This window comes from Tachysurus vachellii, chromosome 7, assembly GCF_030014155.1.
Source record: "Tachysurus vachellii isolate PV-2020 chromosome 7, HZAU_Pvac_v1, whole genome shotgun sequence".
NCBI lineage: Eukaryota > Metazoa > Chordata > Actinopteri > Siluriformes > Bagridae > Tachysurus > Tachysurus vachellii.
In genome coordinates this window covers 28003200-28028042 of record NC_083466.1, presented here as the reverse complement: position 1 = coordinate 28028042, position 24843 = coordinate 28003200, and the positions used below count along the sequence as shown (strand labels likewise).

Genomic DNA, 24843 nt, shown 5'->3' with positions numbered 1-24843 from the left:
GCCTGTTAATTTATTGTTCATGGTAAGTTTTTCAGTCGCTTCTGCTAATGTTACAGTTGTGAGGATTTTCTTATTCTGTGTCAGTTTATATATATATATATATATATAGTATATACAGTAACTCCACTTGGACAAACTCTCTATTAATGACGACATTTTTGCATAGAATGACGATATTATCTGTTTGCAGATCTGAAAGAAGTTGAATAATTGTCAAAGTATGAAACAATTTGTCCAGATATTTGGAGAGTAGACAGTAACAGCCATATTGTCACGAGCGTATAACAAAGAGGCAGAGGATCCAAATGCAGGTGAAGATTTTATTATAAATAAAAAATGATGAGATGAGACAAGACAAGACAAGACAAGAAACACAAGACGAGATGAGAAACTACCAATGAACACATAACACATAAAGTAGGACATGGAGGTAAGGAAAGCAAGACACAAGAAACACATATCAAAAGTAAAAGACAGGAACCTAAACACAAGACAAAACACAAAACATATGTTACACATATGAACATTGTTCTATGACATTATGCCATAACCTGAACTGTTTTGGTGGCACAAGAGGGACACAGTATTAGGCAATTAGTTTTAATGTTGTGGCTGATGAGTGTACATACTGTATATCTATTCTCTCTCTCTCTCTCTCTCTCTCTCTCTCTCTATTTTTGTACACTCTCTCTATAGGCAAACAGGAAGTGGTAAAGAGGTAAAACTTTAACACACACCTCTGCTCTGTAAGTCAGTCAGTCATTAGAGGGACAGGATGGAGCTCAGTCCACTACCTGTGATGCTCTGTGAGTAAATGTTCTCTTTGTGTCTTCATTAGAGTGAGTGATGGGGTATAAAGTTGCTCATCTGCAGTCTGAATGTCCTGAGTGATGAGCTTATTGTGTGATTAGGACATTGTGTGTACTTCATCATGACTGTTCAGGTGGATCAGTGTCTCCATATCTGTTATGAGAAGGGTTTAGTTTGATGTGTAAATACTTTCAGTAACTATGATAGTTCAACAGGTAAGAGTACAAGTAGAGCAAGTTTAAAACACAGGCTTTAAATCATCTAATGAGAGTAAAGAAGTCTGTATTGTTGGAATCAGTACCTGATGATTGTCTTTTGGTGGTGTTTCCTGTATAGAGAAATGTTTAAAAAAACATCTTAGCATTAACTAAGTAATTACTTTAATTTAAGTAAATGCCTTATAACCTACATTTCCTTTTTTGTTACTATTATGGTTTGTGCAGAAGAACATGTTCACTCTAATGCACTTTAGTACCAAAGTAATGCACAGCACATTAAAAAAAATATATCATTCTTTATTTACTACTTTTCACTTTTTTTTTCTGTGTAAAAATTAAGAGCAATAAATGTCCAGAAACAAACACTTCTCTTTAGTCCTGTACACACACAGAGCAGTGACACTGTTAGAGGCCTGAGAGCAGTTCACAGTTTGTTGGTGCAAATTTAGATGTGAAGAAGCGGATGTGTGAAAAAGAGGGTGTGCTTTTTTGAGAGGGGTGAAGCTGGACATGTAAAAGCAATAATTAATAATGTGGGTAAATTTATTTAACTAAATAAATAACATCACTGAACTCACACAATATGTGTCAAAACTGATAAACAGAGAAAATATCTTATAACCTACAGTAACATTCCCATTGTTATTATGGTCTGTACTGTGAAGCATCTCAGTACAATAAGTTTATTCTAATACACACTATCACCAAAATATTGTCTAGTATCATTTACTAATTTGTGTCAAATCTATCAAAGAATTCTACAGAAATAAGCAGTTCTCATTAGCCTTGTACACTGACACACACAGAGCTCTGGGCTCACTCTCTCTGTCTCTCTCTCTCTCTCTCTCTCTCTCTCTCTACCTGCCTAAGAACATTACATCATGAACAGAATTGTGACATTTACTTGAATCATGTTTAGTTATTATTTAAGAGGTTAAAAGGTATTTCTTACAGGATGGTAAGAATTAAGTTTCCTGAATAAAATTTAATCTTGTGTGTTCTGTGTGTCTAAAATGTGTTGTGTTCATTAATAGACTGGACATTTCCCATATTTACATCATGTTCTGTTTCTGTTCCCTTTTTAGTGCTGATTTCACTCATACCAGTGGTCCAGGCTCAAGGTGATTTATATATAGTTTATCTTTATATTGTCTCCATATTTGATTTGTTTTGGTGCTGAGAAGGTTGTGTATAATTTGTTAACTTGTTCCCTGTTTATTAATGTAGTTTTTATAGATCTAACCAATGGAGGCTACAACATCAGATTTAATAAATAATTTTACACGCAAATAGTTTTTTGCTGCTTAAATTTCTTAACATATTAAATATAAAACAGCACAAGTTTAATGAAATATTAGTAGTGCAGACTTGGGAATGACTTTATGTAAGGTTTATTAACAACAGAATGTTTCATAGGGAGTCGTAAAGCTGTGGTGTCTATAAAGCCTGATACACATGTGTTCACTGGAGAGATTGTTACTCTCAGATGTGACATACAGGGAGGAGGAGACACTCAGTGGACTTACAGCTGGAAGAAAAATAATACCACAATATCAGAGGGAATAGGGAGATTCTTCATAGAAAACAGAACACAGATGTTCACTATCTGGCCTGTTGAGGACTCTGACAGTGGAACCTACACCTGCAGAGGACATGGGAGAGACTCTCAGAGCTCAGAGATCAGTGATGATGTCACACTCACTGTATCAGGTGAGTCTGTGTGTTTTTATTTTTGGAAAACACTTCTGTCATTTATAAATGTGCTCTATAAATAAGGATGACTTGATGTGATGTCAAAGGATAGTACTAGCAGAAAAAAAAACTCATATAAAAATCTGATTATTTATCATGTTTTTCTATTTTCCAGAATCCAGTTTTAGCAATTACAGACTGCATCACAAATTTTCAGTAAATAGATTTTTTTTGTTTGTTTGTTTCTAAGATAAAATACAAAAGTCAGATTGTATATATAATATAATTTCTTATAATTTATATTTTAGTTCTTGAATAGACTTGCATACAAAACATCAGCAAAAATGATCATTAATGTTTTCTAGCTAGATGATTCTGTTTAGCTACAAAATATCCGTAGATTTTTTGTCCTTTGTCATGTTTTTGCTCATTTTTAATGAAATACAGATATGTTTAGATGCTGGTGAGGATTTGTGCAGGATCCATAAAATAATAGTCTAAAATCAGTAAATTCATAGTTTCTACACTTCAATCAGTTAAATTTAATTATTTTTACCTAGAAAATATACTGAATATCAGCCGTGTAAGAAAACATACAACTGTAATATCTTGTATTAAATGTTAAATATAAATGTTAGTTTTAGACACAAAGCATCTGTTAGACCCAGTGAATCTACTGCTTATGTTGTAAAGTGTAAAGCAGCTCTGACACCTTCATCATTTCACCAACAGTAAGACCCAAACCGACTGTGAGAGTGAATCCTCAGAGCTCCGTCTACACTGGAGACACCGTCACTCTGAGCTGTGAGCTGCAGCAGGAGACTGGATGGGAGTTTTACTGGTACAAAAATAATCAGCTGTTACAGAATCTGAAGAGGGAACATGTGAACACACTTAAAGTGACACTCGATAATGCAGGAGAAACAGAGTACAAGTGTCGAGCATACAGGACAAACTACTACAAACACAACTATTACACAGTGCTCAGTGATCCTGTCAAGATTACAGTGAGAGGTATGTCGTGATTTTTTTCCCTTTCATCACAGGGTTGTTAGAAGTGAATATTTTTAAAATAGTTTTCTAACATCTTAAAGTCTTCAGAACAGAAGCGTTTATGGTCTGGATTATACTCTCCTATTTTCTCTTACTCCCTTGATTTGTCTGCGTATTTAATTTCCTTTCCTTCCCCATGTGTTTGTCTTGTAATTGTTGTTACCTCTGTGTGTTTGTTCTGCCACAGCTCTGAGTTTTTGCTGTGTTTCCCTGTCACAGTTTTATCATTTCTTTTTGCTCTGTAAATAAATGAACTTCTACACTTGTAGCTGTCTCCAGCCCCATAATGTGACAAGAACAAGAACTAACTTGATTTATGGACTTTCCACAACAGTTAATGTAACTAAAAAATGGATGAAATGTTCATTGTGTCATTCATTAAAAAATTAAACTGTAATCAGAGGCACATGCTGTTATAGGCAAATAATCTGTACTTCAGGGTGGAAACAGCAACTCTGCACCATAACACCACCAAATCGCTCAGTAATTTTATATAACTGTCATGTGCAACGAACCACCGCGCGAGCGTCGCCATAGAGACGCGTCCCCGGAGTACTAGCGCGCTTCCGGACTACACTACCCATCAGCCACCCTTCCTCCTGATTACCGCACCAGCTGTTCCTCATCTCCCATTCATATAAAACCACGCCTGAACTTCATACCTGTGCGAGGTCTCGACTTGTCATTGTACAGTCATTCTGAGCGTTTCCTGTGTTCTGTCCTTCGGTTATCTTCTTCTGCCCCGACCTTTTGCCTGTCCCCGATTCCGATTCTGCCTTCTGTCTTACATAGTGGTTGCCGGTTCTGATCTTTGCCTGTCTGACTTTGCCTGTGTTTAGAAAATAAACTCTTACTGCTGCAAATGGATCCACAGCCGTATGCCTCCTCCTTATTACAGGAGACCTCGCCAACTGAGGATCCAGCAGCGGTCGCTCAGCTGACCACTCAGGTCACCAGTCAGGCCCAGCAGCTCGCCGGTCACCACCAACAGCTGACGCGCCTCACTCAGCTCACACAGGAGCTCGCTGCGGCGTTACAAGGGCTACAAGGAGCCGCCGCTTCACCGAATCCTCCAGCTCCAGCACTGGTTCCCCAGGCCGCGCCGTATCCCGCTCCTGCTGCCACTGGACCCTGTCTCGCCTTTCCGGAAAAGTTTACTGGCGAACCAGGAGGTTGTCGGGGCTTCCTGATGCAGTGCTCACTGTTCGTGGCGCAGCAGCCGACCCTGTACACTACGGAGGACAGCCGTATAGCCTTCGTCTGTTCTCTGCTTACTGGTAAGGCATTGGATTGGGCCACCGCAGTGTGGGGAGAGAACGCCTTCCCCACGTTCGCGGCTTTCCTCGCCCGGTTTTGTACTGTCTTCGATCACTCCACCTCTGGAGAGAGCGGGGAGGAGCGCTTGCTGGCCGTGTCTCAGGGAGATCGCACCACGGCGGAGTATGCCCTAACGTTTCGCACTCTCGCCGCCGAAGCAGGCTGGGAGGAACGCCCCCTGCGACTGCTCTACCGCAAGGGTTTAAATCCGGACCTCCAAGCTGAGCTGGCCTGTCGGGATGAGGGAAGGAGCCTGTCCGAGTGCGCGGATCTCTCCATCCAACTGGACAATCTGATGTGCTCCCGGTGGGCGCGGGCTCCCTCGCGCGCCGTCACACGTCCTGCACGCGCCGAATACCCCGAGCCCATGCAGGTCGATTATACACACCTCACGCCGGAGGAACGAGATCGCCGCTTCCGTCTCCATCTCTGCCTCTACTGCGGAGAACCGGGACACCGACTGCCGACCTGCCCAACCCGACCTCAGCGAGGACGATATTACCCGGTGAGTCGACATTCCGTCGCCCCGCGATCGCCGAGCTGCGCCAAAATCGGTGTACGACTCGAGATTCACGGGGAGAGTGTGGAAGTCAGTGCACTTATCGACTCAGGTGCAGCCGGTAATTTTATGTCTTGGGAATTCGTTCACGCTCATAATGTTCCTGTGATCCCTTCAGTGTTTCCTTTAGCAGTGGAGGCGATAGACGGACGACCGCTGGGAGAGGGGCGCATCACACACCTCACCAGGAATCTCAGCCTGCAGGTGGGGGACCAGCATCAGGAGCGCCTCTTCTTCCACATCATCCACTCCCCACGGCACGCCCCCATCCTTGGCCTACCATGGCTCCGACTCCACGACCCAACCATTTCCTGGTCCGAGCTGCGCATCACCAGATGGGGCAGAGCATGTGCCATGCACCGCTGGAACCCAGCGGAGATGTGCCAAATTAACACCACAGACACCATGCCGATCTCCTCCGACATCCCCGATCTCCCCGACGAATATCTAGACCTCGCAGAGGCATTTAGTAAAGTCAAGGCCACGGAGCTACCTCAACATCGCGCCTGTGACTGCACCATCGACCTACTGCCAGGAGTAACACCGTCTAGAGGGAGAATCTTCCACCTCTCACAGAAAGAGTCCACGGCCATGAATGCGTATATTCAGGAAGAACTTAAGAAGGGGTTCATTCGCCCTTCCATGTCGCCGGCGTCTTCGGGGTTCTTCTTCGTCAAGAAGAAGGACAGGGGGCTTCGACCTTGCATTGACTACCGAGCCCTCAACGACCTAACTGTGAAGTTCCGGTACCCTCTGCCACTCGTACCGTCAGCTCTAGAACAACTCCGCCGCGAAACTCGACCTCCGCTGCGCATATAACCTCATCCGCATCAGACAAGGAGATGAGTGGAAAACCGCCTTCTCGACCCAATCAGGTCACTACGAATATTCAGTCATGCTGTTCGGCTTATCGAACAGCCCAGCGGTCTTTCAGTCATTTATTAACGATGTGTTCCGGGACATGCTCGACCGCTGGGTGATCGTCTACATCGCCGACATTCTCGTCTACTCAGAGAGCAAAGAGGAACACATCCAACACGTGAGGGCGGTGTTGCAGCGTCTCATCCAGCATCATTTATACGCCAAGGCGGAGAAGTGCGAATTTCATCAAACCGCGACGTCCTTCCTGGGGTACATCATTTCGGCAGACGGAGTCGCCATAGATGACACGAAAGTGCAAGCGGTGTTATGATGGCCCAAACCGCGGACCATCAAAGAGCTACAACGCTTCCTAGGGTTCGCTAATTTCTACTGCCGCTTTATCCGTGGCTTCAGTACCATTGCTGCGCCCCTCACCTCGATGACACGACAAGCATCTACTCAGCTCACCTGGTCGCCGGAGGCACACGAGGTGTTCAGCCAACTAAAGGAGAGCTTCACCACAGCCCCGATCCTCCACCACCCTGACCCGAACCGGCCATTCATCGTCGAGGTGGACGCCTCCAACACGGGAATCGGCGCCATCCTTTCCCAGCGACAGGGACCCGCAGATAAAATGTTTCCATGTGCCTATTTTTCCCGCAAACTGTCCCCTGCAGAACGGAACTACGATGTGGGAGATCGTGATCTCCTAGCAATGAAAGCAGCGTTTGAAGAGTGGCGGCATTGGTTGGAAGGCGCACTGCACCCATTTACTGTTCTCACTGATCACCGTAATCTGGAGTATCTGCGTTCTGCCAAACGCATGAACCCACGCCAGGCTTGATAGACTGTTTTTTACTCGGTTCCAGTTCACCGTGACGTACAGACCAGGGAGCAAGAACATCAAAGCCGACGCCCTGTCACGCATACACCGGGAGTCGGGTCCGCACACGCCCACCGAGCTGATCCTTCCTGAGACTCGAATCATAGCACCCATTCAGTGGGACATCATGACCGAGATTGCCGACGTCAACGCCCAAACGCAGCCTCCGATCGAGTGTCCCACCGGAAAAACATACGTGCCGGAGCGCCTGCGCACTCCGCTCCTCAACCTGCTGCACGCGAGTCCGGCCTCCGGTCACCCCGGCATAGCCGCGACAACCCATCTGGCCCAGAATGCGGTCTGGTGGCCGTCGCTGGCCGATGACACACGCGAGCATGTCCACGCCTCCAAAGCCTCTCATCAACTACCCGCGGGCTTGCTACATCTTCTACCAGTCCCACAGCGTCCCTGGGCACACATAGCACTGGACTTTATCACAGATCTGCCTCGATCCAACAACTACACCACCATTCTGACCGTAATCGATCGATTCTCTAAAGCCTGCCGACTGATCCCGCTAACCAAAATTCCCTCCACCTTCGAAACCGCGGAGATGCTCTGTAACCACATTTTCCGCTTTTATGGTCTTCCAGAAGACATCGTCTCGGACAGAGGCCCTCAGTTCACCTCACGGGTCTGGAAAGCCTTCTTCAGGCGGCTAAACATTGACATCAGTCTCACTTCAGGGTACCACCCACAGTCCAATGGTCAGACGGAATGCCTCAACCAGGAAATCATCCGCTTTCTCCGAACGTATTGTCACCACAATCAGAACGAGTGGAGCCGGTACCTGATGTGGGCCGAATACGCCCAGAACTCTCTTATCAAACCCGCCACTGGCCTGACACCCTTTCAGTGCGTCTTAGGCTTCCAGCCTCCCTTATTCCCATGGTCCGACACGCCCACCGACCTACCGGCCGTCGATGACTGGTTTCGTCGGAGCGGGGAGACGTGGACCGCGGCCCACCGACAGCTACGGAGAGCCGTCAGGATGCAGAAAACCCAGGCGGGGGATCTGTCATGTGCAACGAACCACCACGCGAGTGTCGCCATAGAGACGCGTATCTGGAGTACTAGCGCGCTTCCGGACTACACTTCCCATCAGCCACCCTTCCTCCTGATTACCGCACCAGCTGTTCCTCATCTCCCATTCATATAAAACCACGCCTGAACTTCATACCTGTGCGAGGTCTCAACTTGTCATTGTACAGTCATTCTGAGCGTTTCCTGTGCTCTGTCCTTCGGTTATCTCTTCTGTTTTCCCACTCTATCTTTCTGATTGTTTGCCGCCTGCCCCGACCTTTTGCCTGTCCCCGATTCTGCCTTCTGTCTTACATAGTGGTTGCCGGTTCTGATCTTTGCCTGTCTGACTTTGCCTGTGTTTAGAAAATAAACTCTTACTGCTGCAAATGGATCCACAGCCGTATGCCTCCTCCTTATTACAATAACAGTGTTTGACAGTGCTTTATTAAAACATCACACAAAAACATCACCTCATGCTCATCTCTTATTGTGGGTGTTTTTTTACTACACAACACTGTTTTATTTTCTTTATATAGTGACATAATCACAAGTGTGGAAGTGCAATGATAATCATCAGTCCCACAAAGATCACAGCCTACACTGTCCAGTAGAGCTGAACTGGATCTAGATATGTGGTTTACATTAAAAACAAACATTTTAGAATACATATTAACAGATCTCACAGTTTAGAAAAAAAATGTATTAGCTGATAGATTTAATAAAAGTAAACTGTTGCATTCACTGTTCCACTATTTCTATATCATCATTATACACCATGACGACACATTCATCATGATCATTTAGATGCTCTATTATTTTTCTACAGCAAGACCTAAACCAGTGGCATCCATAAATCCTGATAATCAGGCTTTCAGTGGAGACACCGTCACTCTGAGCTGTGACATACAGGATGAAAATGTCTCTAGCTGGCAGTACAGCTGGTATAAAGATACTTCACACAGTCCTGTCAGTAGTGAACAGGTGTACAGTATCAGTGGTGTTGAAGTGACCCACACAGGTACATACACCTGTAGAGGAACAGAGAGAGGAGGCTCACGCTCCTCACACTCCAGTGATGTTATTACACTGACTGTATCAGGTGAGTCTATTTCATATTTTACATGTTAACATTATATTTTAGGTGTCAGATTTTCAGCTGCCTGTCACTGAGTTACTGTCTCTTTAATGTAATGTGACGGAACGCCACATGGGGCTGTATGTAAAAACTTAGGCAGGTTGAAAACAAGTCATGCAGCTGCATTTTGCATCATTTGCAGAAGATGAATTGTGTTTATAGGTAGACCTGACAGCAGTTAGTTGCAGTAGTCCAGTCTTGATGTGACAAGAGACTGAACAAGTACCTGGGCAGCCTGTGTGGACAAATATGGCCACTTGGAAAATCATCCCTGATTCACTTCTGTTGCCTTTTTTACTGTAGGAAGTCATGATTTTGCTCATTTTAAATAAAATGTTCAGATGGTGGTGAAGGATTTGTGCAGGATCCTTAAAATATCAGGATCCTTAAAATCTAAAATCAGTCAACACAGTTTCTACACTTCAATCAGTTCATAAATTTTATTACCTAAAAATATACTGAATATCTGCCGTGTAAGAAAACAAACAACCTTAACATCTTGTATTAAATGTTAAATATAAATGTTAGTTTTAGACACAAAACATCTGTTAGACACAGTGAATCTACTGCTTATGTTGTAAAGTGTAAAGCAGCTCTGACACCTTCATCATTTCACACCAACAGTAAAACCCAATCCGACTCTGTTTTTTTCAGAGGTTTGTTATGAATATCATGATTATACACCATGACGACACATGATCATTTAGATCAGCGGTGTCAAACATACGGCCCGCGGGGATAAATCTGCAATATAAAAAAAAAAATGATTTTCATTTTCGGCAGAACTACCAGCAGATGGTAGTTTATCAGTTTACCCACTTTTCTGTTGGCCCTGGCACGCTCATCAACATAATGTCTTTATCAAAAAAAAAAGAAAGAGGAAAAGTGTACACAGAGTGTCGGATTTTTCAAGAAAAATTTACCTATTCCTATATGTTTACGGAGATGAATGGGAAACCCGTGTGCCTGGTGTGCACGCAGCAAGTTTCGGTGCTTAAGGAATATAATATTCGGCGCCACTATGAATCTCAGCATGGCGAAAAATACAACAGCTTGCACGGAGAACTAAGAAGACAGAAGGTAAATGAAATGCTGGTGGGTCTGAGGAAACAGCAATCTGTTTTCACCCGGAGCCGAGAGGCCAGTGATGCTGCAGTGAAAGCCAGCTACCTAATTGCTAGCTAAATAACATTAGCATCAAAACTGTACTCTGAGGGGGAGTTCGTCAAAAATTGCATGCTGAAGGCTGCCGAAATTGTGTGTCCTGAGAAGCGACAAGCTTTTGCCAATATTAGCTTCACGAGAAATACCGTGGCAGACAGCATTTCTGAACTATCGGCAGATTTGGACAGCCAACTGAAATGTAAAGTGGAGTCATTTCTGGCATTTTCTGTTGCAATTGATGAGAGTACTGATATTACGGATTCAATTCAATTCAATTCAATTCAATTCAAGTTTATTTGTATAGCGCTTTTTACAATGAACATTGTCTCAAAGCAGCTTTACAGAACGTAAACATAAAACAGAAGATAAGCATAAGGAGTAATATAATAAAAATTCAAAATTCAAAATATATACAGTTCACAGTGTGTGTGTACGTGTGTATGTATATGTATTTATCCACAATGAGCAAGTCTGAGGTGACTCAGGCAGCGGTGGCAAGGAAAAACTCCCTCAGATTGGTAGAGGAAGAAACCTTGAGAGGAACCAGACTCAAAGGGGAACCCATCCTCATATGGGTGACACTAGATGGTGTGGTTACAAATATACAGTCAGACAAATGTTGTATTGGTGTAGGGATCACATGGAGTTCAGATCTCTTCTTAGTATCACAGAGTCCAACTGGAGCTGGTAGATCTGTAGATGTCTCAGGATTCTCACAGAGTCGGCCTCATCTAAGCGGAGATCCAAAAACTTCATCGCACGGAAGACAATCGGAGCTGGTACAATGTCTGGGTGTCTCAGCATGGGTTGAAAAAGAGAAGAGCAGTGCAAAGGGATTAACATATCTGCTGTTCATAAAAATGTGCAGGTCTAGTGTAATAGTGCACAATATAATATAACAGGATGTGTTATGTGTACGCCTGACTAAAGAGATGGGTTTTTAATCTACATTTAAACTGGGAGAGTGTGTCTGAGCCCCGAACACTATCAGGAAGACTATTCCAGAGTTTGGGAGCGAAATGAGAAAACGCTCTACCGCCTTTAGTAGACTTAGATATTCTGGGAACTACCAGAAGTCCTGAGTTTTGTGATCTCAGAGAGCATGAAGGATTGTAACGTGTTAGAAGACTAGCTACCATTAAGAGCCTTGTACGTAAGTTATATGGTCATACTTTCTTATCCTGGTGAGAACTCTGGCAGCTGCATTTTGGAATAACTGTAGCCTATTTATTAAAGATGCAGGACAACCACCTAGCGATGCATTACAATAGTCCAGTCTAGAGGTCATGAATGCATGAACTAGCTTCTCAACATCAAATACAGACAGGGTGTTTCTCAGCTTGGCAATATTTCTAAGGTGAAAGAAGGCTGTTTTTGTGGTTTGGGCGACATGATTTTCAAAGGACAAGTTGCTGTCTAATATAACACCCAGGTTTTTCACTGTCGAGCTACTAGTAACAGTACATCCCTCTAATTGGAAGTTAAATTGTGAGAGTTCCTGTGTACTGGTTTTTGGACCTATAATTAGTATTTCTGTCTTATCAGAGTTTAATAACAGAAAATTACAGCTCATCCAGTCTTTTATCTCTCTAAGGCACTGAGTTAATTTGGACAATTTAGCTATTTCATCTGGTTTTGATGAGATATATAACTGTGTGTCATCAGCATAGCAATGGAAACTAATCCCATGTCTTCTAATGATGTTCCCTAATGGAAGCATGTATATCGACAAAGAAGATCAGAGGTCCTAGAACTGATCCTTGAGGGACCCCATAATTAACTGGTAGTAAACTGGAGGGTTCACCATCTAATTCTACAAAATGGTATCGGTCAGACTGGTAGGATCTAAACAAACTTAAAGCTTGTCCATGAATACCTGTATAATTTTGTAAGCGATCTAGGAGAATGTTGTGATCTATAGTGTTGAATGCAGCACTAAGGTCAAGTAGGACTAATAGGGACATATAGTCTTGGTCCAAAGATAAGAACAGGTCATTTGTGACTTTCACAAGTGCAGTTTCTGTGCTATGGTGGGGCCTGAAACCTGACTGAAACTCTTCGAGGATATTGTTCTCCTGTAAGAAGGAGCTCATTTGAACAGACACAACCTTTTCAAGTATTTTAGACATAAATGGAAGGTGTGAAATAGGTCTGTAATTTGATAGTTCATTTGGATCTAAATTAGGTTTTTTGATGAGTGGCCTAATAACTGCAAACTTGAAAGACTTAGGGACGTAACCTAAAGATAGCGAGGAGTTAATAATATAAAGAAGAGGCTCACCAGCTTTATTTAACACTTCTTTCAGTAGTTTAGTTGGAATGGGGTCTAGTGAACAAGTTGTTGATTTAGCTGTGGTAATAAGCTTAACTAACTCTTCCTGTCCTGTACTTGTAAAGCAATGTAGTTTTGTGTCTAGAGCCTTAGGTGAGACTGGGTCACTAGAAGCTCTCATATGTTGAGTGTCACTTATTTTATTCCTGATACTTTTGATTTTATCAGTGAAGAATCTCATAAAATCCTCACTACTGAACTGTGATGGAATAGTGTGTTCAGATTTCTGGTGTTTTGTTAATCTAGCCACTGTGCTAAATAAAAACCTGGGATTGTTCTGGTTATTTTCTATGAGTTTCCTCAGGTGCTCAGCCCTGGCAGCTTTTAGAGCCTGTCTATAGTTGGACATACTTTCCTTAAACGCAATTCTAAAAACCTCTAATTTAGTTTTTCTCCACTTTCGCTCGAGGTTACGGGTCTCTCTCTTGAGGGTGTAAGTATGACTATTATACCACGGTGCAAGCGTTTTATCTCTAACCTTCTGTAATCTGATTGGGGCAACAGTGTCTAATGTGCGAGTGAATGTAGCGCCTATGCTGTTAGTAATTTCATCTAGATCGTCTGTGTTTAAGGGTACAGTAAGTAGTCCAGACAGATCAGGCAGGTTATTTGTGAATCTGTCTTTAGTGGTCGAAATAATAGTTCTACCGAGTCGATAACGTGGTGAGACACAGTTAGTCTGTTCTACAGGTAGTGTGTACAGTATGAGGTAATGGTCTGTGATGTCATCACTTTGAGGAATGATATCTATATCAGTGACATCTATTCTGTGTGATATTATTAAATCTAGTGTATGATTACGACGGTGAGTTGCTCTAGTGACGTTTTGTTTAAGCCCAAGTGAGTTTAGTAAGTCCATGAATGTGAGTCCTAACGCATTGTTTGTGTCGTCAACATGAATGTTAAAATCTCCTACAATTAATGCTTTATCAAAGCTAACCAATAGGTCAGACAGAAAATCTGTGAATTCTCTAAGAAAATCGGTGTAGGGCCCTGGTGGTCTATACACGGTCGCTAGCGCAAGAGACGTCTGGGATTTTTTCGTGTGCATGTGCGATATTGTAACATTGAGGACAAGCACTTCAAAAGAATTAAATCTATACTGTGTTCTCTGTGTAACAGTAAGGTAATCACTTAAAATAGTGGCGACACCACCTCCACGACCAGTCTGACGAGGCTCATGCTTATAGGTATATCCTGATGGTGTAGACTCATTTAGAGCGATGTAATCATTTGGTTTAATCCAAGTTTCGGTAAGGCAGAGTGCAGTAAGGCTATTTTCTGAGATTATTTCATTCACAATAAGTGCTTTTGGTGCAAGTGATCTAATGTTCAGAAGCCCAAACTTTAGGAACTGATTTTGTTTGTTTCTTTGGCATTTTTCTGGTCTAATTACAGTAAGATTATTTCGAGAACGTCTCACATAATTACTTTTGAATCTCACTGCTCGGGGAACAGACACTGTTTCTATGGGGTGAGCTATGTGTGCATTTGTGTCAATGTGGTGAGGTGAAGGATGGCTGTTGAAATTTAAATTTAAAGCGTAGCTTACCAGTCAGAAGGTGTGCAGTGCCCTGGAGATGTGGTCCGAGAGGATATCTGCTCCAACTCTGCTGGGGTGCAGGCCGTCGGCGCGGAACAGCCTAGGACGCTCCCAGAAAACATTCCAATTATCGACAAAGAGTAGATTCTGAGCCTGACACCATGACTGAAGCCATTCATTAAAAGCAAAAAGTCTACTGAACCTTTCGATTCCTCGCTGGTACGTCAGAAGTGGTCCGGACACGATGATCCTCGCCGTGGGCGCTGTGGTGTGAACCGTCTCCACCAGGGTCTTGAAGTCTCTCTTCAGGATCTCCGACTGCCTCAGGCTGGTGTCGTTCGAGCCGGCGTGAAGTACCACGGCTCCGGTGTTTCTGCTCACGACCCTAGGTACCTGTGCAGCGACATCAAGAACACGGGCACCAGGTAAGCAGTGAGTGCGAGCCTTACCTTTAGCCACAGTAGCACGGACATGGCGGACGATGGAGTCTCCGATGATCACAGTGTCGCGGGCCTTCTCGCAAAGGGGGGCAAAGCGATTCCGGGTGGTGATCCCGAAGACCGGCGGTGGTGGGGGGGGAGAGGTCCTTGGACCGGCACGTGTCCTCCGCTGCTGCACCCAGGATCCGCAGTGCCCTGGCACCGGAGTGAACTGCCCCTGGCCAGGCCACTTCCTGGGTGCGTTGGGCCTGGGCAGAGAAACACACGGAGTAGAGGTGGAGGGAGTAGAAATTACATGCCGGGAGTTTACCTGAGACGGGTGAGCGGCCGACCGGGGAGCTTCCAGCGCGGCTATCCGCTCCCGCAGCTCGGCCTGCTTCACCTGTAGGTCGCAGATCTGCTTCTCCACGACCTCCAGTTCCAGTTCCACCGAGTGCAGCTCAAACGTGTCCTCCCCTGCACTCAAAGGCAGGGACGTAACTGACATGATGTTATATCGCAAGTACTAGTGGTACTCGGGCTAACAGACAAATTATGCTAGCCGGCTGGGAGCGGACGCTGGGAAAACAAATAAATAGGCTAGCAGGCTAGCGATGCTAACCAGCTAGCAGTGGCGCTGGGAAAACAGTAAATAAATAAAGGTAACAAAGGGTAAGGAGTTAAAGTATAACTCAGATAAGTCGGAGTTGAGTAAAATACTCAGCCAAGCAAACAAATGCGATGCACAAACAATTCAAACACCACGTTATATGACCGTATGCGCTACAATCTAACTGCAACACAACACAACACAACCATACGTGCCTACCCGGTGGCTAAGGCTGTCGGCGAGCCCCCACTGTCATCGTTAATGCAGGTTCAGTGACCCCGGTTCAGTATGGCATAACACAAAACCAACAATCTAACCGCAGCACAACCATACGTGCCTACCCGATGGCTAAGGCTGTCGGTGAGCCCCCACTGTCGTCTTTAATGCAGATTCAGTGTCCCCCGGTTCCGTATGGCATAACACAAGACTAAAAAGAATTCAAGGACAGCTATAAGCTTGCAGCTTGGAAGACACGAGAGCTCCAAAGCTGCTGCTGCTACATGCTGCTGCTGCTACACGGATGCCGCTTAACTGGCCATATTCATTCGTGGAGTTGACGAGACTTTGACTGTCACAGAGGAGTTTCTTGAGTTGGTGCCTATGACCGACACCACAACAGCTGAGGACATTTTCCGCTCCGTCGTTAGAGTGCTGGACAGAGTCGGGGCGGACTGGTCCCCCGCCGTAAGCCTGGCTACAGATGGTGCGCTGTCAATGATCCGGAAAAAGGCAGGTGTTGTGACAAAGTTCAGACAGAAAGTACATGCCTCAAATGGAGGTGGTGATTTTTGGACATCTCATTGCATTTTGCATCAGGAGGCATTATGCTGCAAGTCGTTAAAAATGGATCAAGTCATGGAGGTGGTTGTCCGAACTGTTAATTTCATCCGAGCCAGAGGTCTCAATCATCATCAGTTTGAAAGCCTTCTCAATGACTGTAACATTACCCATGGTCTGCCATACCACACTGAAGTAAGATGGTTAAGCAGAGGTGCTGTGCTGAAGCGCTTCTTTGATCTACGTGGGGAAATCGGGCATTTCATGGAGGGAAAAGGTAAACCTGTTAAGGAATTACAGTGCCCACTATGGCTGCAGGACCTTGCATTTATGGTTGATATTACAGAGCACTTGAATATTCTGAACAAAATGTTGCAAGGACGCAAAAAAGTAACACAGTATTATGACAGCATACATGCATTCAAGTTAAAGCTCACATTATGGGAGACGCAGATGGCAAGTGGTGACCCTGCTCATTTTCCCTGTGTGTGCACAGTTATGTGTGTGCAGCAAGCATTAATCCTGACGTGAGACAGTACAAATACAAGCTTTCAGGGATGCTGAGGGAGTTTGAGAAACGATTTCAGGTCTTTAGTGAACTCGAGACAGAATTCAGTTTTTCGCTCACCATTTACAGTCAGAGCTTCTGATGTGCCCATTGACATGCAACTTGAAATAATTGATTTGCAGTGTGATGTAAAATTGAAGGATAAATTTGTCTCTGTGGGCTTGGACACATTTTATCAGTATCTCCTGCCAGGCTATCCTAAATTAACAGCACTTGATGCAAAAATGTTGTGCATATTTGGGAATTCCTACCTTTGTGAGCAAGTTTTTCAGTAATGAACATTAATAAAACAAAGCTGTGCTCAAAGCTCACACATAACCACTTAAATGAGATTCTAAAATTGGCTGCTACTCAGGACATAATAACTGATATTGATGCACTTGTGCAGGCTAAAAGATGCCAAGTTTCAGGGGCAAATTGATAAAATAAATTTGTTTATTTGTTTAAAAAACATACATACATACTTATAAATTAACATTTTTTACAAAGATTTTCTTGTTAAAAGCTGCCACTTAAGATTTTAAGTGTGTGGAGTCAATTCATGTATTCAGAATTGCTTCCCGGAATTGGAAATTGCATTTTAAACAATTTCTATATTTTGATGTTTGATTTATGTTAACATGCAGGACAGTGTTTTTAAGTTCCACAAACCTGTGACTAAATGTTTTGCGGCATCGTACAATAACTGTGTTCAGTTTTTATGCATAAAAGTTAAACTGTGTGAAACTGTTGTTGAAATTGCACATACTACTTAGATTGTTCATAATATATTTTTGTAAAAGGACAATTCATTTAATATAAAGATTTATATAATTTACTTCTTCTTTGCACTGATACAAAGAAAAAAAAGTGGACTTATTGTTAGTTCTATGTATTTTTGCTATGAGTTTACTGGTCTGGCCCCCTTGAGATCAGATTAAGCTGTATGCGGCCCCCAGACCAAAATGAGTTTGACACCCCTGATTTCGATGCTTTCTTATTTTTCTATAGCGAGACCTAAACCAGTGGCATCCATATATCCATATAATCAGGTGTTCAATGGAGACACAGTCACTCTGAGATGTGACATACAGGATGAAAGTGTCTCTAGCTGGCAGTACAGTTGGTATAAAGATACTTCACACAGTCCTGTCAGTAGTGAACAGGTGTACAGTATCAGTGGTGTTGAAGTGACCCACACAGGTACATACACCTGTAGAGGAACAGAGAGAGGAGGCTCACACTCCTCACACTCCAGTGATGTTATTACACTGACTGTATCAGGTGAGTGTGTCAGGTGAAAATGTGCATGTAAAGTTTCTTACATTTTATTAAATAAAACTAGATAAAAAAGATCTTGTATTTCCTGTGTAACAGAGAGACCACAGGCAGTACTGAGTGTATCTCCACAGAGCTGGCTGACTGAAGGAGACTCAGTGACTCTAAGCTGTGAGGTTACAGACTCCTCTACAGACTGGACATTCAGCTGGTACACAGTTGTTCCCTACAGAGACGGATTAACTGGAATAAATAATAATCGTGGCTATATCGTGCACGTGGATCTCCTCTCAGACAGCAGCAGAGGATCTGGAGACAAATACACTCTCAGTCCTGCTGCTCTTAATCACACAGGAGTTTATATGTGCAGAGGAGAGAGAGGAGAACCAGCCCTTCACACACAGTACAGCAATCTACAGCCACTATGGATCACTGGTGAGGAAAATTAACTGTTGTGTTGAAGTGTAGAAGATAAAAGTGTGAATATAATATCATAAGTATATTTTCTGGTACACATAATATTATGTCATTGTATTTCTTTCTGCAGTGCATTTTCTGTTTTTTTTTTTTTTTGGTGTTTTCCTGTGAAAAATAAAACAGTATTTTGTTGTAACTTACATACTTTAAATTTACGGAACTTTACTTTAATGTCCTTGTTGTTCTGATTATCATTTTACACATTTCCACTTTCATTTTTATTTTCTTGGCTCTTTTCTGTGTTTAAGGTGAATCTCCTCCAGTCTCTCTGATCATCAATCCTAGCAGAACTCAACACTTTACTAAAGACTCTCTCTCACTGAGATGTGAGGACCAGAGTAAGTCTACTGGATGGACAGTGAGACGATACACACACACTGAGAGAGTGTTAGATTGTTCACACTGGGCATCAGTTACAGGATCTACATGTAACTTCAGCTTCCTCTCCACATCCTACACTGGAGTTTATTGGTGTGAGTCTGAATCTGGAGAAAACAGTAATCCTGTCAACATCACAGTGCATGGTGAGTCTTCATGTAGTGTGTTTAATGTTAAAGGAAAAGGGAAAAGATTCATTACAGAATATTTAGAACTCAGATTTCACTTAGGAGAAATTAAAATAAGGACTTTCTTAAGATTTATATGAAACACCTTCTGACTCCACAGGTTTAGAAGGTTATATAGAGATAAATTACTAGATGTATATTGAGAACTTTTATTTATTATCTACAGACACATCATAGTGTGTGGATTTCCTTGTTTGTGATTTTCTGTGTTCTAGATGGTGATGTGATCCTGGAGAGTCCTGTCCATCCTGTGACTGAGGGACATCCTCTGACTCTACGCTGTTTATATCACAACCCAAATCCCTCAAACCTCCGAGCTGATTTCTATAAAGATGGATCAGTTCTCCAGAACCAGACTACAGGAGAGATGATCATCCAAACTGTCTCAAAGTCAGATGAAGGTTTCTACCACTGTGAACACCCAGAGAGAGGAGAGTCTCTGAAAAGCTGGGTCTCAGTCAGACGTGAGAAATCATTTAAATACAACTGTGATTTAATGAGTTGAACTTAATTGCAGTTTAATGTAAAACATCTAAACAGTTCAGCATAAATTAAACATGATTATATTTATTTTATTCTGCTTTAGGTCCATCATGTGCAGAATTCCCTGTGCTCATGCTGATCTGTAGTGTGGTGACGGCCTCTCCGTATCTGCTGGTGACCATCATTCTGCTGGTTATATGTTACAGAGCACGAGGTAAGAACTCTTTCAGTATGTCTCTATATTTCATATAACGTTCTTTAATTAATGAAAGAAATTACTTTTTAAATTTATTTAACAGATCACACTGATGAAGACAGGATTGAGAATGCAGTTTTAGAGGAGTGAGCAAAATTCATCTACTGTATAAAAGGAAGATAATTATACTGAAACTATTAAATTCATAATTTCTTTTTCTTTATTGTTTTGTGTTGATTTTAAAATTATACTGATTTTTCATTTTAATGTCCTGCTGTTATTTGCTCAGCGTCTTCTAGACTCCATCATTGTTCTGTATAGATTTGTTTAGTTAAAGCCTGCAAACCTCCTCATGATTTAAGGTCAATGTGTGTATAATCTCCAATAAAGCTTACAGTCTGTTAAAACAATAGTAAAAACTGAGAAATATATCTTTTGAAAATAGACAAAGTTTTGGAAAACAGGATTAATTGCAAGCTGGAAACTAGCATAATTGGGGGATGTAAAGACTAATAGGTTTGTTTAGTGCAGGACTGAGATTTGCTCAATAGTTAAACTTGTTTTATATTGTATACATACGTTTATTGACTGTTATCTGAAATATTGTGCAGAACTAATTGTGTTTTGTGTTTTCTCAGTATTAGTTCTGTCACTTCTGTGTTTGTACTGCTGTGTTTTCTATTTCTTGTGAGATTTTCTCTAGTTGTAGACTTTTCAGCTGTGTGTGAACTTTGTCTTTTGTCTCCTGCTGTAACATTGCAGTTTCTCACATGGGATTTAATAAAGTTTTATCTTAAAGTCAGATAACTGGATCCTGTAGTATTATTCAGTTTCAGTAGAGGAGCTCAGTGCAATGAAGGTCAGGAGTAAATGAGGAATCAAACAGAAGTGTTATTACTCTTTTTTGCATGTCTACACACAGGTACACTGATGTACAGGAATAACACTGTAAATAAATCAGGAAGTCAACATTACAGACAATAACAAGCTTCATATAAACGAAAGTACATGGTTTCACTGTCAACCCTGGCTAGAAATCATAAGTGAGAGTAAGATGCTTAGATCTAAATCAATGCTATATAGGAGCACTAAAACAGGCTACAGATTTTGGGTGAATTATTGCTAGGTGTCTGTAGTGAAGAACATGACACACTTCTAAGGGACAACTGTAACATAAAAGTAGATTCTTGCACATTATACTGTATCAATATTAAATCCAGTTCCCATTCGAGGGAACTCAACGCTGCGTCTGGGCTGACGCTATGGGAATGCTTCTGTGAGGAAGTTGTGTCTAAAGCTCTGTGCGAACACACACCAATTTAATGGCTTGGGAAGGACACGAGACAAAATGATTATGTGCCAGAAAGTCCATATAAAGGCATCTACATCACATTATGCTTCTTTTTCTTCAGGAAGCACTCTGTGTTATGTTTGTCAATTGTTTGTCCTGTCTGTCTAGTGAAGGGAGAGAAAAATATACATTTTGGGGAAAGCTAGGTGAGAAAAAACAAATGTTGCAATTGAAGCATTTTAAGAGATGCGTGCATCCATGCTCCCGCACGACACGCACTCTTTTTGCGTTGTTTGTTTGGGAGAGGAGTATGCCCGGTTGGCTCTCGAGGGAGCCGGGAGCATGCATTGTGAGGGATTCCCTCTGCGTACTCTCCGATCCTGCATGGCTATATTTTCAGCTTTGGCTGTGCCTCGTGGTTTTGGGTCCTGCATCTGCTGAGGTGGCGTGGTGGCTTCAATCATGGGATTCACAGGGTGAGTTAGCGGAAGCAGAGCAATAGACAGGTATTTCCCTTTCTCTTTCCCCTCTCCCATGACTCCGTTCGCTTGGTTTCAGTTTCTGGAGCTCGTGCTGCGATTTCTTCCGACCCGCAAGAGAGCATGCTGCTTTCCGCATCACTTTCTGAGGAGCTTGATGCGGGTGTGGAGGATCTTTCCCCCTTCTGAACTGCTGACGCAATCAGTGGCGGTCAAGGAGCTCCTCGAGGTGGTGACACGCGCTGTGTATAGGTTAATTCTAGATTGGCCTGAAGAGGAAGTTAGGCCGTGTTCACACTGCAAGTCTTAATGCTCAATTCGGATATTTTGCTCAGATCTGATTTTTTTTGTTTGGCTGTTCACATTACCTTTTAAAATGTGGCCTATATCAGATACCAGTGAGAACTGTTTGCTGTTTCGAACTGACCCGCATGCGCAATACAATAACAACGACGTCACATGCAGCATGCCTTTGCGCTAAAAGGTTGGCGAGGTTATGGAGGAAGTATTGTATTGTCTGGTGGCGGCGCAAAAAGAAAAAACGCCGGCGCAAAAAGAAAAAAAAAAAAAAAGGTTTTCGCCGGTGCATAATTGTGACGAATGTCGATGTAGATTGACATAAAAGTCGCATCAAATCCGCCTTGGCTGTTCACACTGCGGCCACATTGGAAAAGATCAGATTTGGGTCTGATTCAGGACCACATATGGAAGTGGCCCAGATCTGATTTGAAAAAAATCAGATCTGGGCCAGATTTGAGTGTTCACACTACTCCTGAAGAAGTCTGACCTGGTCACTTGACCCTAAAAAAATCGGATTTGGGCCACTTTTACCTGCAGTGTGAACATGGCCTTAGTGTCATCCGTTCTAAGCTAGATGACCGCTTTCTAACTTCAGAGCGCAGGCCACCTTCATGCAGGCAGCTGCCGTTTTTCCCAGAGGTCTTGAGAAATACATTTCACCACGTATTTTTTTCCCCTGCCATGTTTGACTATTCAGCCAATGTAGGGCTTTGAATCCATGGGTATGGGGCGATGCCATCTTCCTGGTGCACCCAACCCCCTCTTAGCTCACTCAGGGCAGTAAAAAGGGTTAGTGTGGCGGCCCCTGCCCCCCGTCTAAGACTAGGGAGGCTGATCAGCATACCCGGGCCCAGACCAGTCAGGTCAGAGGGGACCTTAGGTCTATCATCTCAGCAAGGCGGGCTACAAAGGAGTCCTGATGCCCGAGGTCTGGGGTTCAGGAACGCTCCACCTACTGCCTGCCCTGCTGCCTCCAGCATTTCAGGAGGCAGTATGGTCTGTGCCTGCTCCTCTTCCTTGCATGGAACTCCCTGGGTTAGCACCTGCCAGTGCGCTGTTTCAGTGCAGCCGGGAGGTCTGCGCGAGGTTGACACCACTATCAGACATGGAAACATCTGCCAGGGGTGTCTCAGTGGGTCCTGGATACTGTAGAAAAAGGGTACAGGATCCAGTTCTCCTCCCGTACTCCGCTTTTCCAGGGTGTGTTGCCATTGATCGTTCGGCAGGCACCAGGCGGTGTTCCTCCAAGAGAAACTTCTCTTGCTCTTGAGGAAAGGGGCCATAGAGCATTTTCCTTCCCCGGGACTCCGGCTTTTACAGCTGATATTTCGTTGCTCCCAAGAAGGACGGGGGCTGCATCCGATTTCGACCTGTGGGCTCTGGACTGTACTCTGAAGACTTACAAGTTCAAGATGTTCATACTCAAGGTTATTGTGTTCCAAATCAGGTCCAAAGACTTGTTTGTGATGATCAACCTCAAAGATGCTTATTTTCACATAGGCATTCTGCCAGAGCACAGGAAGTTCCTCAGGCTTGCTTTTGGGGCAAAGTGTGTTCTTCCTTTTGGCCTAGCCCTTTAACCACACACATTTACAAAGTGCATGGATGCTGCCCTGGCACATTGGCATCTCCAGGGCATCCATGTACTGAATTACCTGGACGACTGGCTCATTCTGGCCCAGTCGAAGGCTATGGCGGCCAGTCATCAAGATGCTGTGCTTGCCCATATGAGGTCTCTAGACCTCAGGTTGAACCCAGGAAAGTGTGTGCTTTCTTTTTCTCAGAGAAGCACCTTTCTGGGGGTAGTTTGGGACTCCACCACCACTAGGGCACATCTGTCTCCCACTCGGGTGGCTTCCATCTTATCAGCAGTGAAAGCTATTCGGCTAGGCCGAGGCCTGTCTGCCGCCGAGGCACAGAGGGTGCTCGGCCTCATGTTGGCAGCAGCCAATGTTATCTCTTTGGGTCTGCTTCACTAGGCCATTCCAGTACTGGCCAATCGCTTTCGGGCTGGGGGCCCCTCTCTCTCATTGCACATAAATTGCCTGGAGATGAAGGCTGTGTTTTTAGCATTGAAACACTTCCTCCCACACCTCAGGGGCTGCCATGTCTGCACCACTGCAGTGCAGTGCAGTGGTGTCTTATATCAATCATCAGGGTGGTCTGCGTTCACGCCCCCTGTTCAGGTTGGCGCATTTTTCATTTCAGAGCATGTAAATCGGGAGGCAGACTTTTATTGAGAGCATTTTTCATTTCAGGGCATGTAAATCGGGAGGCAGACTTCCTGTCGAGGGAGGTGCTGAGGCACACAGAGTGGCATCTCCACCCCCACATGGTGGAGCGAATTTGGCAGATTTTTACGCTGGGTGAAGGTGGATCTGTTCACCTGCAAGGAGTCGACCCACTGTCCGCTGGGGTTTTCCCTCTCTCATCTGGCCCCTTTGGGCCTGGATGCCTTTGTATAGACGTGGCTGTGGCTCCGTCTGTATGCCATCCTTCCGGTAGTCCTAGACAGAGTGCGCCACGACAGAGTCAACCTACTCCCGCCACTAGGAAACTGTATGCTCTGAAGTGGAGGCTTTTTTGCCTCTGGTGCGATAAACATTGTCAGAATCCAGTTCACTGCCCGGTCAGTACAGTGCTGGAGTTCCTGCAGTCTTGCTTTTCACTGGGCGTGTACATAGCTTGCATTGCTGAGAACCACAAAACTGTTCTTGGGGCCTCCATGGGTAGGCACCCTCTGGCTGAAGCCTTCCTGGAGACTGAGCCTTCCTTCCTGGGACCTCTCTGTGGTTCTGGAGGGGCTGCTGGAAGCCCTCTTTGAGCCCAT

At 43.8% G+C, this 24843-nt stretch overlaps 1 protein-coding gene across 1 annotated transcript; it reads left to right on the top strand.

The window, feature by feature from the left end:
* Positions 1–774: 774 nt before the first annotated feature.
* Positions 775–20093, top strand: LOC132849263 (B-cell receptor CD22-like). Its single transcript, XM_060875516.1, has 11 exons — positions 775–806; positions 2114–2149; positions 2445–2738; positions 3453–3734; positions 9243–9515; positions 17955–18227; positions 18321–18656; positions 18947–19222; positions 19480–19728; positions 19851–19961; positions 20047–20093. Exons 1-11 carry the CDS (start codon positions 776–778, stop codon positions 20091–20093), a joined length of 2208 nt encoding a protein of 735 aa, XP_060731499.1. The 5' UTR covers position 775.
* The last annotated feature ends 4750 nt before the right edge of the window (positions 20094–24843 follow it).